The sequence below is a fragment of the Labrus bergylta genome, chromosome 9 (genome assembly GCF_963930695.1).
Source record: "Labrus bergylta chromosome 9, fLabBer1.1, whole genome shotgun sequence".
Taxonomy (NCBI): Eukaryota; Metazoa; Chordata; class Actinopteri; order Labriformes; family Labridae; genus Labrus; species Labrus bergylta.
This window is the reverse complement of record NC_089203.1, coordinates 15,608,328-15,627,361: the sequence shown is the minus strand read 5'-3', so window position 1 is coordinate 15,627,361 and position 19,034 is coordinate 15,608,328. Positions and strand designations below refer to the sequence as shown.

At 42.5% G+C, this 19,034-nt stretch overlaps 2 protein-coding genes across 2 annotated transcripts in view; both read right to left on the bottom strand.

Annotated features, from left to right (window-relative positions):
* Positions 1-9,149, bottom strand: part of LOC109993022 (serine/threonine-protein phosphatase 2A 55 kDa regulatory subunit B gamma isoform) — a 28,362-nt gene extending 19,213 nt beyond the window's left edge. The window contains 2 exon segments of the mRNA XM_065958509.1: positions 8,158-8,500; positions 8,919-9,149. Of these exon segments, the coding sequence (XP_065814581.1) occupies positions 8,158-8,233 (76 nt within the window). The 5' untranslated portion in view covers positions 8,234-8,500; positions 8,919-9,149.
* A 6,199-nt stretch (positions 9,150-15,348) lies between these two features.
* Positions 15,349-18,879, bottom strand: LOC109993038 (uncharacterized). The gene is made up of 4 exons (XM_020645851.3): positions 18,124-18,879; positions 17,846-17,958; positions 17,581-17,689; positions 15,349-17,473 (listed from the first exon to the last, which is right to left on the bottom strand). Exons 1-4 carry the CDS (start codon positions 18,398-18,400, stop codon positions 16,488-16,490), a joined length of 1,485 nt encoding a protein of 494 aa, XP_020501507.2. The 5' UTR covers positions 18,401-18,879; the 3' UTR covers positions 15,349-16,487.
* Positions 18,880-19,034: the final 155 nt, after the last annotated feature.

The window sequence follows — 19,034 nt, the reverse complement described above, 5'->3', positions numbered from 1 at the left end:
AGCTAATTTTTCAACAAACCATTGTCCATAAAAATAGAGTGTGTTATTGAGGGTCCGACTGATTCAAAGCTGTAGCCTCTCATCCATTCTGCAGCGGCCTTGGGAGAGAGATTTTATGATGAAGGGAGGCAGGGACTTCTCCTCATTCTCAACACCAACACAACCTCATACACTCTCATCGTCACACACTTCATGTATTACTGGTTACCACTCTCTGTCTCTCCCTTCCCATCTTTTTTTCCACTGGTCATTACACTGTTTCATGATTTCTTGGTCACTGTAGAACCTTCTCTATTTTCAATTTTGGTTTCAGGCTCCCCCCCCCCCACCACACACACACACACACCCTCAGATTTTTTTACTCATCTCTTGTCCCAAGACAATTTTTCTGCCCATTTCACTCTCTTATCTTCTTCTTGATTGTTCAACCACATTCATCTCTCTCTCTCTCTCTCCACCTCATCCCTCCCCCACTTCACTCTGCCGCCTGGCTGTAGGTTAGCTTGTATGTACTGGTGGTGATGCTGGTAGTGGAAGAATGGAAAGGATGGAAAAAAAAAAGGGAGGTGGAGGGAAGAGGCCGTGGGGGTGGGGGGGGGGTGGTCCTTCGGTGAACAGGGGGTTGCCATGGAAACAGGCAGAGCCAACCAGTAACAGCAGTACTCGTAGCGGTTAGCCGTATAAGGCAATCTGGTGGAAAGGAGGAAGTGGGATTCATCAATCCAATTCTCGCAGGAAGGAGTGCTGAAGAATAATTCTGGTGCTGCAGTTTTGTCCACTAACAAACTAAATTAATAAATTCATATCGGGAGATGCAGAGGGAGCTGGGGTCCAACTTGAGGATGTGCACATAATTAATGCACACTCAAAACTGATGACACTAGTTTTAAAAAAAAAAAAACCTACACATGCAGTGAAATCTAAAAAATAAAAACTAACCATGCACACTTGGCAGCGTAACATAAAGATACATATACTACGTGGGCTTGATGTTCTGTGTGTGCACATTTACAGATGAATGTGACACAGAGAAAGAGCTAAGCTAAGCAATACTCGATGAGTGGCACACAATGAAGCTGAATAAAATATGGAGCACACACTCTCCTCTCTCATCCTCTGTTTGTTCTCAATCTGAAGCCACTTCATCCTTCTTTTCTTCTCCCTTTTACGAATAGACACTCACATGCACACACACCTTCACAAACACACACAGCTCACACACCCATCTGGCTCTCTGACGCTCTTTATTCGAAAAAACGATCAGACAGAATAAAACGAGTCATAATACAAACTACTGCAGAAACAAGCTTCATCACAAGAGCTCAAGCTGTAAGTCAGTGTATTGTAGGGTGGATGTGAGTGTGTGTGTGTGTGCTACAGTATAGCAAGTAAGCTGTGGCTGTCTCCAACAGACAGTCCATTAGCATCAGCAGGCCTCTCTGACTCATTGTGATGCTACAGGAGCTAGGGACGCACGCTGTGACTGCAAGTACAGGCGCCCACACACACAGTACACATCAATACAAAACAACAGCACACAAACATGAATGAACCCAAAGACACAGAGATCCTTTAAACACACTCAAAAGTGATAAACACCAAACAAGCAAACACTCAAAAGCACTGTGAAGTTTTTAAAGAGGCAGCAGCTCCTCAACATAGAAGATAAAACAAAGACTGTTTTAGGTGATTTATCAATGTGTTCAAGTCACGACGCCGGAGGCTGATTCCAGCGTCTTTTAATAAAGCTGAGATATTCTATGTTTTATATCATTTTCATATGACAATTTTTGGGAGCAGTTTTGGGATGATGGTTAAAAACAAAATTTTGAGATGTCTCCTTGCGCTCTAAAGATGGTAATGATTAGACTGAACAAAGCAGGGTGTCAGAAAGTGAGTTTTACATAACAATCAATCTGAATATGTCATGAGAGGAGAGGAGAGAGAGGAGAGGAGAGGAGAGGAGAGGAGAGGAGGAGAGGAGAGGAGAGGAGAGGAGAGGAGAAGAGAGGAAGCAGTATCAAGGGAGGGGGGGGGTTTCTTTTTTTTTGTAATGCTGGTTTGGGGACAGAGAGGGGAGCAGACATCCAACCGTCCCAATTATAGATATCTTAGGTCTGAGTAAACACGGACCATTAAAGCCGAGCCAAATACACACTCCTTAAAAGCGAGGACCAGTCAGCACTCAGCAGGAGATGTCTGTCTTTGTGTGTGTGTGTGTGTGTGTGTGTGTGTGTGTGTGTGTGTGTGTGTGTGTGTGTGTGTGTGTCTGCATGCTGCTGCTCAAGCAGCCCACATTTCCTGTGTACGTGTGCACAAGTGTGTGTACTCAATTATCCTGTAGAGAAATAAATGGGATGGAGGGAGAAGGGGAAGAGCAGGGAGAGAAGGAGATGAGGGGGGAGAGTGCCGGAGGGAGATGTTAAATTGATCCCTATCCAGCAGTTTTGGAGTTATCTGGAAAAACGTCATGTGTTTGTGTTAGAGGTGCACATGTGTGTGGAGGAGTGATTTAAGCCCGGCACAGCAGGGAATCTGCCATTTCTCCAAACACACATCGGCACAATGGAGCAGAGCTGGTGTGAGCCTAATGGTTATGGACACAAACAATTAGACTCCCAAACTGAACCAGCTTCAGCTGCAAGTGTGAGTTACACGTGTAACCCTACTCCGCAGCATTTCAAAGACGTCTTCTAACTGCATCAATTCTCAAAACTGCGATGTGGGATTTATCATGAATACAAATCTGTTTGTTTTTCACTCTATAGCTGTATTCAAATATGCTGTCCTGAAAAGAATTTCAGGAGAACTGCCCCTTGAAATCCTCTTGATCTGGTTGTTCACACATGCAACTCACAGCGGCAGACTCTCCCTGTCGGAAGGCAGGGGGGGGGTGTCTCCTGAGGCAAGACATGACGTAAAAAGAATGACATGTAAGTGGCCGACGAAGCAACAGAGTCCACTGTACAACTCTATAATGAGTATATGTGTCTTTATATCAATGCTATGTGTACTTACACAGAATCACAATATCAACAAAAGAGAGGAAGATAACATGCTGGTGAACAGAAACCATAATGCAGCCGTTTGAGTACATGTACAGAGACGGCAACAGTCGTGTGCGTACATGATACAGTCCATGGTTGTGCCCCCTCGCAGGGAATCTACATCCCTTCTCACTAGCTCGAGGTGAATTCTCCTGATTATATCCTGCTGCATTCTTACATCCGTTCAATCGAGCTTCATGCAGGGAAAATACTAGAGGGTTGGCAGGAGAAACTCCAGATAAAGTCTGAGTGAAACATTTGACTATTTGTGTTCACACATGCAGCTCACCCTGAAATTTCACCCGGAGTATTTCAAGTGTTAAGTGCAGGTATGAAAAACGCTTAACATTCAAAAGATCATGAGTGCTGCTTATTCAAACCCAATCTCAACATGGTGATACTGTGTTATGGCTAAAGTAATATGCCATAAATAATAATATGAAATCCTCTATTGAGAAAATCCTCTTCCTTTTTAGACGCTGTCACAGTAACCATTCTCTTTTTATAAAGCAGTAATGATTAGTTGACAAAAATCCTTCTGCAAGGGAATTTGGCTTTTGAGGAATTGTCTTTTTGTAGTCAGAAAATGCATAAAATTGGCAGGATCCACCTTCACAGATGCATATTTTTTACTGCTTTTAATTAATATAAAACATGTAATCATGAATCAGTAAATAGCAAAACACAATTTTTAGTCCCATCTGTGTGTGTGTGTGTGTGTGTGTGTGTGTGTGTGTGTGTGTGTGTGTGTAACAACGTCTGTATAGTGCATGCACACTGTACATTTGTTCAGGGCTTTTGACTGTGTGTCTTTAGATGTTTGTCTGCATGGTTGTGATGAGGGAGATGTTGGAGTAGCTGTTCTTTTAAGGAGACTGGGTGTCGTCTGGTCAAGCTATTTAAAGATATCAATCGCAATCCCTCACACACATGCACGCAGAATACACACTGAGGCACGCAGACTGAGACAAAAAAAAAGGCAGGTGCAAAAATAGTAATACAAAAAAGGATGAGGCTGACAGAAAGATATAAAGTGATATTTAAGATATTTTTAACACTCAGACCCAACCAGACAGATTCATGTGGCTCACACTAATCCCTCACACACACAGACACACGCACACACGCACATGCACACGCACACACACACACACACACACACACACACACACACACACACACACACACACACACACACACACACACACACACACACACACACACACACACACACACACTCTCAATCCAATCACAGATACAAACTCTTACATCTAGACAGCCACACGCAGGGACACATTTCAAGTCAGTCTCACACGTCACTCTGGGGTCATGTGGGGGAAACTAAAGAGATAGGACCTTTGGGAAGGAAGAGGAGAGAGCACACACCTTCAGTGTAAGAGGCAAACGGCTCGGGCTCCAGAGAAAGGGTGGTGATGTCGGAGCACAGGACCTGGATGGGGCTCAACATCCTGGGGGAGGACTCCAGGGTGGAGAGGGGTGGACAGGATGGGCGCAGCTCTTCAGGCTATAGCCAGGAGCAGCCCTGCAAGAGGAGCAAGGACGGAAGGGAGGAGGAAAGGAGGGAGCAGGGCAACAAGGAGGAGCAGAGGGGAAGGGAGGAGCGGGGAGGGGTGGGTTAAGGGTAGGGACTGAGTTACTGCATCACCACTGTTGGCCATGAGTACTCACCAGAGAAAAAAAAAGTGATGGATCGGATGTATGATGAAGATATGATACTTTTGTATCTATACAACATGATGTGTTGACATGTTGGGTTTGGCAGGAAGACAAGCAAAACATGCAGGATGGACAGAGATAGACAGAGCCTCAGAGTGTCTTGATTGGCCATTTTTAAATGACAATCTTCACAAGTCTCCTCGGGTTATTTTTATTTTTGATAAGTCGCACACACAATTGTGTAATAAAAGCTCAGTGCAATTTGAATTTGTGTGAAAACCAGGACAATAAACGAAATGCAGACGAGCTCGTAAATAATCATGTCTAAGATGTTGCTTTTAGTGTCCCTTAAACCCTTAGATTTATTGACACATATCTGTTGTGTTTACAGAGGCTATGATACCAAGAGTCTGTCTGAAAGCATCCCTTGTTTTTCCTACTTTTACATTGAGTGCCCAGTGACATGTTTGTTTCAAGAGGTTCTGATTCAAAGTTGTTGTTTTTTTTCATTTATTTTTGGGCTTTTTCTGCCTTTATTTGAGAGATAGGACAGTGGATAGAGTCAGAAATCAGGGAGAGAGAGAGAGTGGGGAACGACATGCATGAAAGGAGCTACAGGTTGGATTTGAACCTGGGCCGCCTGCTTGGAAGACTACAGCTTCCATACACTAACCACTGCGCCACCAGCGCCCCCAAAGTTTGTTGTTTTGAGTTTTTTGGGGTTTTTTTTAGCTCCTATCGCAGCAGGATTGCTCCTCTCTACAGTTAATTGAGAAAACCTAAACCTCTGAGGTTATGAAACCTTACAGAATGAACTAGATTCTGTCAAAAACATAGCAACCCAACAACAAGATGTTTCCTTATCCCCAGTAAGTATTGCTCCTTTTTGTAGATGATACCCATTCACAGTGAGGTTACAAAGCATGAATACATTATAGATTGGAATAGGTCAAAACTTCTTTACTAATCTGCCTAAAATATCAAAAGTTTGAAGTTTGATTTGATAATAATAAAACACTCCTATTTTATTATTCATCCATCCATCCTTAAAGCATATGAGACTCCAGTCATAAGATTTTGAGTCGAGCAAAAGGTGTGAGAGGGGGGGAATAAGAGATAAAGGGAAGGGAGGGAAGCTGAGGAAGTGGGAGGTTGAGCATGACTCCCCTGTAGGAGCTAAAGGACAGGGGAATCCCCACGGGGAGATTTACAGACACACTGTTATGTATGCACACGCACATAAACAGACAAAACCCCTGCAGACACCCATACACACATAGATCTGTACAAATAAAACAGACAAATGAATATGAATGCAACAAAACAAAATGAACAAAGGTGAAGACACGTCAATATACAGCCATGTATAAAATCTCACTATTTCTGTCTGTCTCTTTAACACACATATAATACACACACACACACACACACACACACACACACACACACACACACACACACACACACACACACACACACACACACACACACACACACAGACACACACACACACACAGACACACACACACACACACACACACACACTCTCACACACACACATAAAAAGAGGCACATTGTGTTTGAGCAGCCTTCAGAACACTGTTGGATAATTGTTTGGCATACGTGCCACTTCAGCACTGGGCAATGCTGCGAGTCGCATTAGCAGACTGATGGGGAAATACTGAGAGGGGGAGGCAGTGGGGGATGGAAGTGGGGAGTAGGACGGAGGGTGGGGGATGAACATGGAGGAAAAGGTGTAGGGGGGTTGTGGATGATGTAGAAGAAGGAGCAGGTAATGAAATTGCTGTGTTTATTTGTAACAGAAAATGATCCGCTTTTCTGGTTAGGGAGGGATTATTGCATGATTGATTTTTAGAACACAATCAGTAGTTGTGTCTCTTTTCAGGACGCCCATGTGTTGCACGGCCGTTTCGAAACAACAGGGTTCAGTGGTGTGTTCACCTTGGTGTGAGCTCATCAGCAATTCACCCTGACTAATGTCTGCGTCTGCCTGAGATGTGCGGAATAATTAATACTGCCTGTATTGGTGGGTGGAGACGACCTGTCAATCATATTGGCCAAGCATGAAAAGCAGCATGTTTATCATCATGGACTGTTGCCATGGCAATAATGGATGGCTGGTGATGGATGTCAAGACGGATTTTCAGCCACTATTTCATAAAAATCCTTTTGTGAAATGGACAAAGGCACAATGGGAAATACTGTAAGTCTAAGAGAAGATATACACAGACTGAGACAAACAAAGACAAACACTCACACACACACACATATATTCTTGAATCCTTTCATCAGTACAATATGTTGAACACAAACAGAAGCAGTTACACAATCAACAGGCGGTACTACAGCTCTCCCCTGACTACAGTGTGTGCTCCTGTGTGAAGGAAGTGATATAACAGCAAAAGAAACAGAAAGTTTAATCCCCCTTCCACAGTGATGCAAGGATCCCAAATGAGCTCAAAGCACGTTCATGACCCCCACATGATAATCCACAGAGGCGTGGCAAACAATGAGCTGAGTCCAAGAAACAGATTGAGGACAGACTGACAGGGATGCTCGTGTGCAGGTGAGATTAGTGGTGTTATTGAGATTAGCAGGAGGGGAGGTTATCCAGGGTTATAATCCATCTGTTATAGAACACAAACCAAAGAGAATACCTATTTTATAACGTGTGTGCTGGACTTTTTAAGATACCCCCTTGTCAGATGTGATACTCTATAAATACAATATGAATCCTACACCTGTTCTATTCAAAAGGACAATGCAAAAGAGAGTTCCTGTTCGCGACTATATTTCTGGCATCTTTTTCTTGGTATTGATACAGAGAAAAATACCTTTCTCCCATTGTCTGTATCTGACATGCAGACACAAACAGACACACATATATATCTATATATATATATATATAGATATAGATATATATAGATATATATAGATATATATATAGATATATATATATAGATAGATATATACACGCTTTCAGACCCAGGTCAGATCAATTATTCCCTGCAGTGTAACAAAAAGCTGTGTTACACAAGACAGCAAAGTGATTACAAAAGCAAAAAAAAAACAAAAAAAACATAAAGGTCCTGGAAGATTAAATGATATAAGAAAAAGAAAAAAAAAACAGTACAAGAGGAGGGATTCAAGAGATGAAAACTTGCCGAATACAGTTAAATTTAGCAGAGAGGAGGATTGTACTCCCTAGTTCTTGTTGCTGTCTGAACAACACAGAGCTTAAAGAAGATTAGGATGTTTCCTGAGCTTGTTTAATCTAACAGGCTAACTAAGCATATACACACTTCCACTCACATGCCAGAACTCTTAACTCACATACAAGGACAAGGGCAGACTTTAAAACCTGCTTATGAAAACACAGAACCGTGCAGCCTCCTTTTTCGGGTCTTCTTACCTTCAGTCACATAGTTGTGGTCGGGGAGGAAGCCGCGGTGGTTGAGCGTCGGGTTGGCGTCAGTGTCTTCGCCCATCAGCAGGGCTGGGGAGAGCGCCCGTTCCGGTGGGGCAGCGTGGTGGTGGCAGATCGGCGGTGGAGGGGGTGGTGGTTGGGATGCTGGCCAGCCAAGAGCCCATAATGCTGCTCGCTGATGCCTCCTCAGCACAGGCGCGTAGAGCCGTCCATCCTATCCTTTAAATGTGGATGAGGGGCAGGTAAGGAGGGGAGTGGGCCGGTCCCGGAGGAGGGGCTGGTGCACTTAAAGAGTCCACAGAACTGTTTCAGAGAGCACGATGATGACCTGCAGGAGGATGTTTATTATAAATAAGTTGAAAAATGCCAAGCGAGTTTGGTTTTTCATTCCAAGAGCTCTGACACATCCCCTGTGAGGGAGGACAAATCCACTCCGCAGCTGCTGAGTCCAGGTGTGGCCAGAGCAATTCTTCTCTCTCACAAACACACACAACATACAAGACCGTGTTCTCTGTGTCATGGGTAAAGTCTCTAGTTTTTAATGGATGCTCCAAAAGAAGAGAGGAGATTAGGAGGAGAAGGAGGAGAGTGGGGGGAGGGTGGAGAGGGATGAGCAAGAGCCCCTGGTTGATGTATCTGCAGTGCTGCTGCTTCTGCAGTAAACTCACACAAGCATGGACACACACACACACACACACACACACACACACACACACATAAGCAGCAAGGCAAATATACGCACTCACCTACACACTCTGCAGCTTTTGGGTCAGGTACTCCTCGGTGGATCCTCCATGAATAACCTCTCTGTCCTTCTCAGTGGGTTACTGTCTCTTTGGTTTCTCGGCTCATCCAGAGCAAGGAGGGAAAATCCTGCTGGCTTTGCGTTCTGCAGCAGCCTGTGCTCTGGCGTCTGTATGAAAGCCAGAGTGAGAGGTAGAGAGAGGGGGAGGGAGAGGGAGAGTGTGAGAGAGAGAGAGAGAGAGAGAGAGAGAGAGAGGATCTGTCCTGCTGCGCTGGTACGTGCGAGATGCATCAGAGCAGGACCCGCCCACTTCTCTGTGCAGCCAATCATCAAAAAGCTGAGATGTGCCTGACCACCACTGACTGCAGGTGATTAGACCTGATGAAGAAGCAGAGAGGGACAGAGGAGTGGGCAGCTCAAGCGGAAGGGTCTTATAAGGCTGGGACTGATGGGAAAGAAAGCAGCGAGAGAAGGAGAGAGGATGAGAAGAGGACTGTTTTACTTGACTGAGTGCTACGAACCAAAACAGTGACGACTAGAGGATTCACCTCGAGTCATAATTCAATTAGCACGGAACACACACACTCAGTAAGACAGTTCATATTACGTAGAGATTTATTTTTATTGCATAGAATGTAGGGCTGTTGGTGAATTCAATTACTGTTTTTCAAGCTAAAGTTGTTTAACATCATGATATGATCTTATCAAGTAGAGCTGAGATAACAGTCTGCAGCTTTCATATTACAGAAAAGATATGACAAGGTACTGATGTTCTCATCCAACTACAGTTCACTTTTTAAAAAAAATTTAAGTATTCAAATTTTTCTGAAAATATATTATTTACTATTTAATCCAAGTCTATTTTACACATTTAAGAGAACAGCACGACCAAATTCATGAACACATGAACAAACTTGAGACACAGCTGGATTTTTTTTTATTATTCATTTATGTATGAGTCTTATTTATAGCAGGGATTTTATTAAGAATTATTATTCAGTTTAACGATAAGAAGTGTGCATTTCTCCTTTTCAAGACAATCAAATCATTATTTTGATTCTCAGGCTACACGCAAATACAGAGATCATTCTGTTATAAAGAAAACACGATAAGATAAGTCTTATCTTATCTTAGAGATAAGAAAAAGATCATATAAGATAGACTTTATTTATACCCCATTGGGAGGAATGCACTTGTTACAGCAGCTCCAAGTTATGGACAAAAGAAATCAAATGATAGAGGCAAAAAAAAAAAAGAAACTAAGTAGTAATCATTTATATGTACAGTATAATTTTTGTTCGCTTCTTTACAGAAAAATTGCACAAGGTTGATATCAACAGTGTTAAACAATGTGAAGCATTGTTGATATGGTAGGTGACTGGCTGCAAATATCAGTGTAATAAAACGTTCTTTTGAATGAGATAAACATTTTCATCATGTCTCCGAGCCTACAAGAAATCAAAGATGACAACTGACTGTAAAGAGAAATACTTAAATTCACACACCACAACACATAGAGACGCTTCATTCAGCGTGGCAGCAGAGGGAGAGAGAGGGAGGGGGGTGTCTGCCACTGACAGTTGGTGCCATCACTGGTGCTGGCTGTCTGCCACCAGGCTTTGAACCCCCCCCCCCCCCCCCCCCCCACAGCAGGGAACAAGAAGAGCTGGTTATCAGACTTACCCCTAGACTGCCAGCATCATCTTCCCCTTATCCACTTCTTACCAATGATGGGCAAGACTCCACACAACACTGCCATATCTGCCCTACTAACTGCCCCCCACCAGCCTAACATCCACCACAAAGCCCCCCCAGGCCCACCCACTGTTTCCCATATAGCCACTGTTCGACCTGCAGCTCTCCACCCATTCACCCCAACCATATGCCACCCACTGGTTAAATCTATAAAACCATAAGGTTTGATGTTTAGCTACTGAGGGTCCTGACTGTGTAAGATTTAACCCTTTTGTCAAAACCAAAACAGAGAGAAAAGGTGGGGGGAAAGGCTAAGAATGTTTAATTGTTTTCAGTATACTTCTAACCACATTTATAGATATAAATGGACTAAAAAACACATTTGGAGTCATTTATAGGTCTAATGATTTTGTAGGGCTGTGTAGTTTAAAGGCAAAGGCGTTAGTCCATTAAAACAATTAATCTTTCAATTTCATAATAAATTAAGAATTTAAGTCATTTATAAAGAAAGAACCACCAAAAAAAATAGCTGATTCAAACTTCTCAAATATGTTCATATGCTTCTTTTAGTCTGTTATATCGGTTATATCACTCTCAGTGTAAATGCAATGACTTTTGGTTTGGTGCCTTTGTTCACTACTTGCAATTTAACAGGTTTTGGACATGGATAAAGTAAAACAACGACTTGACTTATTTCGATAAAAATGATCGATAGAGATTGTCTGAAGGCTGTAATATTTTGTTTTGTAGCAAAACCAATTAAATACATAGGACATGAGAGGTCTATAAAAATGTAAGGCTATAACAACCTTGTAATTGGGCCACCATACCAAGACGACACGTTTTCAAACCATCAATAATGCTTCCAGCAATAATAAAGAGGTCCAGATCGAAACACATTAACTGTAGTGGGTCTAAAATGATAAATGAACCCCTTCAGGTTCACCCCCCTTCCGTTCATTTCATGAACTTTTATTTGACTGGTAACCTAATGAACAACTTCATGTGTGACTTTTGTGATTAGCATTTAACATATTGTAGAAGTTCAGCTCAAAAGAGCTAAACGGCTGCAGTTTGTGTTTGTGATACACACGGCTAATGTGTTGCCTAGCTAAAATTAGCTAAATTATTAATATATCTTAGTTCTGGCTCGTCTCCCCCGGTCCATAAAAAGGTGAGACGTCTTCGCCAGCTAGCACATACACAGTGTAGGCTACAGTGTTCAGCTTGTTAAAGGAAAACTGTCTGCTAGGAAGAAATCATGGTTAAAGAAAAGAGAATGAGAATAGACGTAAACTTTGTATTTACAGAGTGAAGAAACAAAGCAACAAGCTGTGACTAGTTAAAAACCTCCACCAAGCAGGACTAGATGAGAATTCTCGTGTTTTTGGAAAGACATGATGGTTATGTGCTAGCCACAAGTCATTTTCCACAAAAGTACCAAACCCATCGATTTTTTGAAATTTTAGACCAACAATATTAATTCAGGAAAAAAAAATAGGTGTAACACTTTTATATTTTTGGGATTTATCTGTTTGTTAAAATCATATAATAAAATAAAGTGCTCCCAGAAAAGTACAACAGAGAAAAGTGAACATATAGGCCTACAGATAGTGATGAACAGCTGATTACACCAAGTGAACAAAACCAGGCATGCAGCAGGTTTGTCTTTATGCAGTAAATCTAGTTCAGCTTGTCCTTGTTAACCTATCATGTCTGACCCTGAAAGCAGTCTCAGGTCCCCCATGGTGACTGTTCAGCCGTGAAGACTTGGCCTTGGACTGGTCCCGTTACCTTGGTGACATTGGAGCATGACCACCCACCATCCACTGTGTCCCATGTGTCCTCCTGGGCTAAACCTGAGCTGCATTGTGTCCCCACATAATCTTCCTCAAGAGAGATGGTGAGAAGAGAACACTGTTGGAAAATCTTGCATTAGTGATTCAGGGTTAGGGTTAGCGAGACATCCAAGTTATCTAAGTCTTTCATTGGTTGAGGAAAACATGTGTCCTGTTTCCTGTAGTCTGGGTTATCTGTTGAAAACGTAAGGATAAAACAGAAAATTCCAAAAAGATTTAAAGCTCTTAAATTGATGATTAATGTTTTGATGATTTTTTTATTTTTATTTTTTTAATTAAAACAGTCATGTTGTCAACTCAACATAAGACAAAAACAAACACTCTTTGGTAAAATCAAAGCAATCTTACCATCTTTTATTTTTTGTGATAAAAAATAAGGTTATATTCTAAAGAAGGTATCAACCCAAATATCTCTTTAGGTAATATGCAAGAAAACCTTTTGGCTTTCAATGTAGACTGACTTTTAAGGGTTTCAAATTAAGTTTACCCCAATGTTTGATCATGTGGAATTATTGTCATAAAATTCCCAAATAGACAAAATAACATTTCAAAATGATTAGCCAAAATACAAGTAGCATTAGATTCAAAATACTAATTATCGCTCTCTTCGCTGTGTGTAAGAAGTAGAATCTCTGGTACAATATGACACAGATAAATACATTCCCCTATTTTGAGATTCAAACACATTTCATCCAGCCGACATGATAACGATCAGCATCATTCATCAGAAGCCCCGAAGTGTCCAATCAGATGCAGCAATGCTTGTGAGTGTGTGTCTCTGTTGACCTGGTGCTTCTCTCCCATCCCACCCCCACTCTAACTTCCAGACACAGCCAGGGTTGCTTAGCAACCAAAGGGTGGGCTTTTGGAGAACACACACTAATTTGTGCAGACACACACACACACACACACACACACACACACACACACACACACACACACACACACACACACACACACACACACACACACACACACACACACACACACACACACACACACACACACACACACACACACACACACACACACACACACACACAAACTCTGAAAAGGGAATATAATTTAGTCCCACTCCATCACGCTTTATGACCCCCAAAATGTGAAAAAAAAAAACCCAGTCTCAATTCAACCCAGTGACTGGGGCACTCTGACCACTACCCACACACATGCAAACATGTACACACAAAATCCACTTCATCCACAAAATCACTTTATCATTTGTAATTGTGACTGATTACGATTGAATTTAAGCCGGCAGCCATGAAATCAGCATTTCCAACAGACAAAGAGCTTAAGAAGATGAAAGTTAAAAGCTCTGCAGCATCTCTCCAGTCTAACACTATTAGCACATTAAGTGAGTGCTTAAATATAGTCAGCAGACGATGGATCAACTCAGTGCCATGAGCAAAGGCAGCAGTGTAATCCCCTAAAGGGAGGTTTCACTACAGTAATGGCTACCCGCATGAAACCACGGACCCTGGGGAGTGGTGGGACTGTGTAGATTATGAGCCGCCTCGGGGCGACACTAAACTCCTTATAGCACAGACACACAAGTACACACACAGAAAAAGAAGCTGGTAGATGTAGACAAATAAATACAACCATAACGATCATGAGGAAAAACACACATAGGGCATGCTTAAAAGTGAAAAAGATCAAGTCAGAGAGGTGGATGGGTATAAAAACACAGTAAGTATGATCTGACTGATTACTCCTAGGTCTCCAGGTGAGTCGGGATAAAATCTCCCCTCTTTTTGTATGACATGTTTTGGAAAAGAGGGGTGTCAGGGGGATACATTTGGAGGATTATGGGACGGTGATGGAAAGACTCTATAGGCAGCAGAGTTAGAGATGGCAGGAGGTTCAGTATGTGTGTTTTTTCTGGTAATTTAAAACCTCAGGGGTAAGAGAAAGACACAGAAATTTGGTGACATAAAAAGTAAAGCACAAATGATAGTCTGATACCTGCTAGAGGACACAATGATAACACTGTGGCCTGGTGATAAACAACGGCTGATACATTTTAGTTCTGAAAAGGGATGCTGTTATTATTATAAGAATGTGAATGTAACACACTAGTCAAATCACCAGAGGGCAAAAATTGATTAAACAACTTTTTTTTTTTTTTTTTTTTTACATACTGTTAAGCATCTACACTGTATTTAAGGCATTGCTGTGCACAGTCCTCCCAGCCAGGTCAACTGCTCATTTTCCTTTCTCCCCCTGGGAAAAGCTGCTTACAACAGAAAGAAGATTACATATAACCAAATATAAAAGAAGTCAATTCTGTAAAGCCTATTTGACCCTTGCCTGTGAATACACACACAAAAACCTATTTTGGGATCCTAATCTGCATATAGATTTGGGTTTTTTATCTGACCCAACACTTTCATCCGTGTATAAATACAGTACTCAGACAGTACATTCACCCAAATGGGCTGCAAACGCCTGCAGCTTTTCTCAGTGGGGATTCAATCCTCTCACATTTACAGTAGTTCTCTCGCTCTCTCCGACACACACACACACACACACAGAACTTACTCATGAATCCATAAATATAAAATTCTATAAGCACATCCATTCTTATTGATGTTTGCCGTCTCTCTGTTTGGTATTAGAGCCGATGCAGGGTGGGCCTTCAGTTGTATGCTCTTAATATATTTCTATAACTCCCCCACAGGGAGAGACACACAGGTGACCCTTGGGGGGGAGGGGAGGTCACTACACACAATGTAATCTTTTAGTTTAAAATACAAAACACAACAAGGACTCATCAGCCAGGGGTATACACAGCTTGGAAAAACCTGCTCAGCAGATGAGACTGTGCATGAAAGTGAGAGAGAGTGAGAGACAAATGTCTCTTTACGCCAATACTTTAACTTTCAGCATTTATTTCACACAGGTTTTTGTGTTGATGATTGAAAACATATTCTAATCTTATTTGACGCTTCAATTCTTTCATTAAAACAATGCGCACATACAGTAACAGAGCTTAACATGTTATTGTAAATAACTCCTTGTTACTAACAGACACAACACAAACTCAGGCAAAGTCAGTGGATTTCCAACACAGCAAACCAAAGACTGGTATTTGATTTTGCTAAGCACAGGCTTACAGACCACGGCCATGAGAAATGTGCCATGATGACACAAGTGCAAACATCAGTAAAAAAAAGATCTGACAATATAGGGCACCCGGTAAAACAAGCCGAGAGTGACACTATCAAAAATACATTTGCAATTCTGTCCAAAGCATTTCAATGCATGCTGTTAGTTGACAGTGCCCCCTGGTGTTTGGTTGAGAGTGATGCCAAACATAATGGGGTACATTGCATTGATGGGTCAGTCAGATGAGATTTTATTTTTGCACACATGTACAGAATTTTATTTCACATTGCAAAAAGAGGATGTAAATAAAAGCACAGCTCGTCTGTGACGACATAGTTATGGACTTGTAGCATCAAATTTTTTCCATTTTACAACACAGAACAAAAGTTTGAAGAGAATTGCCCACATGACGTGAGAGTCGAGCTATCCTACCTCTGCATGCCACGTGTCTAAATCTAATACAAACTATACTGTCTTTAATATGTTGTTTCTTAACTTTAAAAAGATAAAAAATAACTTAAATCGGTTAGGAAAAGACATTGTGCACGAGGTCATCCTTGAGAAAAATAGACAATATTTCTTATTTTTGGGATAAATACAAGGTGTGCTTACTTAGTGGTAATGAACTGAATTTGAATATAAATTAAACAACTCAATCTAATTTAATTTTAATTTTAATTTCCTTTGACCATGTATCTCATTAATATAAAACACTAATGGTGGTAAAAGATTGCACCAAAACAACTTTTTAATTTACCAACAAAAAAAATGAAAGCAAAACCTTCAATTACTCACTTGCGTGTTCTGCAAATGAGTTTCTGTGTGATATAAAAGGCAATCCTGAAAAAACTTCTGAGGGTGTATTTAGCAAACTTAGTAAGTGCAGGCCAATCATTTTCAATCCTTCAGATGGGATTCTGGCCCAGGTCGGGCTCCTGCTGATCGTCTATGTAATAGGGATCACCTTGATGGACTCTGTGATTGTGCACTCTCAAGTTCCCCCTGTGTGCAAATCTCTTTCCACACTCTGTGCATGCAAAGGGTCTCTTCCCCATGTGAACGTCCCGTTGGTGGGCTCTCAAGTTTCCGCTGCGGGCAAAGCGTTTACCGCACTGAGCGCAGCCGAAAGGCCGCTCCCCCGTGTGTGTGCGGGTGTGCACAGTAAGCTCGGAGGGAGTGAGGAAGCTCTTTTCACAAAACTGACAGGGATGCAGTCGGACTCCTGTGTGGCGTAAAAGGTGTCTGCGCTGGTGGGAGGGGTAGGTGAAACACTTGGTACAATACGGACAGGTGTAGGGTCGCCCATTCCCCCCGCTAAGAGCTGCAGGGTGACTCAGAGTGTTTGCGTGTCGTAGCGTGAGCAGCTGTGAATTGGATTGTGATCGAAGAGGGTCTCTATTGGCAAAAGTTGTGACCCGCCGAGTGTGACTGATGGGGCATCTACCCCCTGTGTCTTCTCTTGGTCTCCATGATGATTCGCTAGAAGGTGTTTGTGGTTGAACCTGCCGTGCCCCTCTTATCACCACACCTGGACCCTGCACTGACGTCTGATTGGAGTTATGGTTCTCAGGTTCCTGGTCCATGAAGGGAAAAGAGCTTTCATCATCCTCGTTGCTGGTCTCATCAGAGCCGAAACCAGGTCTGTAGCTGTGTGCGTCTGTGCCAGCGCTGCTGCCAGCTGTGCCAGAGCAGCTGGTTCCGTGTGCCTGCATACTCTCCAGACCACCTCGAGAGGTGTCAAGCCCTGGCAACCACTCCCCTGGTTGAGCTAGGTCTGGGTCAGTCCCTGGGGAGCATCGTCCACTTTGAGAGATGGAGAGAAAAGGGGCGGATACTTGATCCTCAAGGGGTCGGTGGTCTGTGCTTTGACTGCCCTGCTTCCATTGAGACACTGCAAAATAGTGGGGGATACCCTTACATTAAAAAAAAGACATGGGTCATCTTGTATTTGAACAACTAAATAGTGAATAGCAGAAAAGGTTTGTCGTGACATCTTACATTTGGCCTTGGCTTGCAGGGTATCTATCTGCCTCTGATCCACAGCAGAAAGGCTACCCTCAGGTGCTTGAACTGCAACCGACTCAAGGTTAGGCCGCGATCCAGCTCGCTAAGAAGATGTAGAGAAGGACAAATCAGTAAGATACAGATGTGTCAAAAGCAATGCACTGTGCAAAATGTCACTTCAGGGTAGTAATTCAGAAATCATTAAAGCTTTACTTCAGCCAAGTTTGAATCAAGGAGAGAGTCAAGGACACGTTCTGACCTCATTTTTGACTGAAGCTCCATCCTGGCCTGTGACCTCCTCTTTCAGCACACTGTGTCTGAGTCCATTTACTGGGTCTGAATGAGAGGATGAATCCTTTCCCACATTAAGTCCTATGCAAGAAAGAAGTATAGGTGGTCAGTGAAGTTCAACATGATACACAACTACTGACAAAAAGGGAAAAATCTAAATGCAAGTCAGCCACAACAGACACAATGACAGATTGGTCTACATGGTAATATTTACAAGGTTGAATATGAACATATAATCTACGTTACCTGATGTTGTTAAGCTCTGCTGTCTCGAGCTTGCCTCCTTGTCGCCCGATGACAAATCCCCCTCCTCGCTGCCTCCACCCTTCACCTTCGGCCTCCTCTCCACCTTCTGCAGCTTGCCTCTGAGGATGGAGATCTCTTGTGTTTTTTGAGCCAGCTCCGCCTGCTGTTCAATCAGGCTGCTCTCAAAGATCTTGGCGATCTCACACACAGCAGCTGCCAGCAGGGAATCCATGACAGTAGCCAGCTGTGCGTGGAAAGCACCCCTTACACACTCCATTGTCCTCTTACGTCGGCGTTTTAATCGCAAAAAAAAAAGTGATTTACACCAATGTTTTCCTGTAGTGGCAGATGCAGGACGGCGTGGTTACTCCATTCAATAACTGCTTTAAGATGCTGCCACGCTACATTTGCATTAGACACATATCAAAGCAACTCGCATGTAATACATCTTATCGTGACGTGTTCGTGAATATTACCACTGAAGTGAGCTAACATGTAAACAGAACAAACCTATGAGACGTAGCCTGTAGCTGCTAGCCCATCGAGCTACCGGAGTAAATTAACGTTAACAGCCAAATATATCGGTCGGTAAAAGCCAGAGCATGAAAGCCAGAGTACGAATCTCTGATAGTTACTCTCTGACATCATTAATTACATTAAATACTTCGGTTACATTCATAACTGCGGCGCCCAGTCGTCCTGCTGCTGCTGCTTGCTTGCTGGTTGGCATCTGGGAATGTGAGCAATGCAAGTCTCGCGATAACGAGGCAAACGCGTTCAGTTCCTGCAGGTCCAAAAGAAACTTAAGTTGTATGAACAAACCATAGACTGTAAAAAGATTTACAGTCTATGACACAAACGGGCAGGCTTACATTTTTAATGATTTGTAATAATCTACATCAACATTATAA

Bases quoted from the DNA above. Each gene is read 5' to 3' on its own strand.
- LOC109993038 (XM_020645851.3), bottom strand. From the start codon at position 18,400: ATGGAGTGTGTAAGGGGTGCTTTCCACGCACAGCTGGCTACTGTCATG. The intron at 17,959-18,123 runs GTAACGTAGATT...TTTCTTGCATAG, and splicing joins GCAGAGCTTAACAACATCAG to GACTTAATGTGGGAAAGGAT. The intron at 17,690-17,845 runs GTCAGAACGTGT...ACATCTTCTTAG, and splicing joins GAGCTTCAGTCAAAAATGAG to CGAGCTGGATCGCGGCCTAA.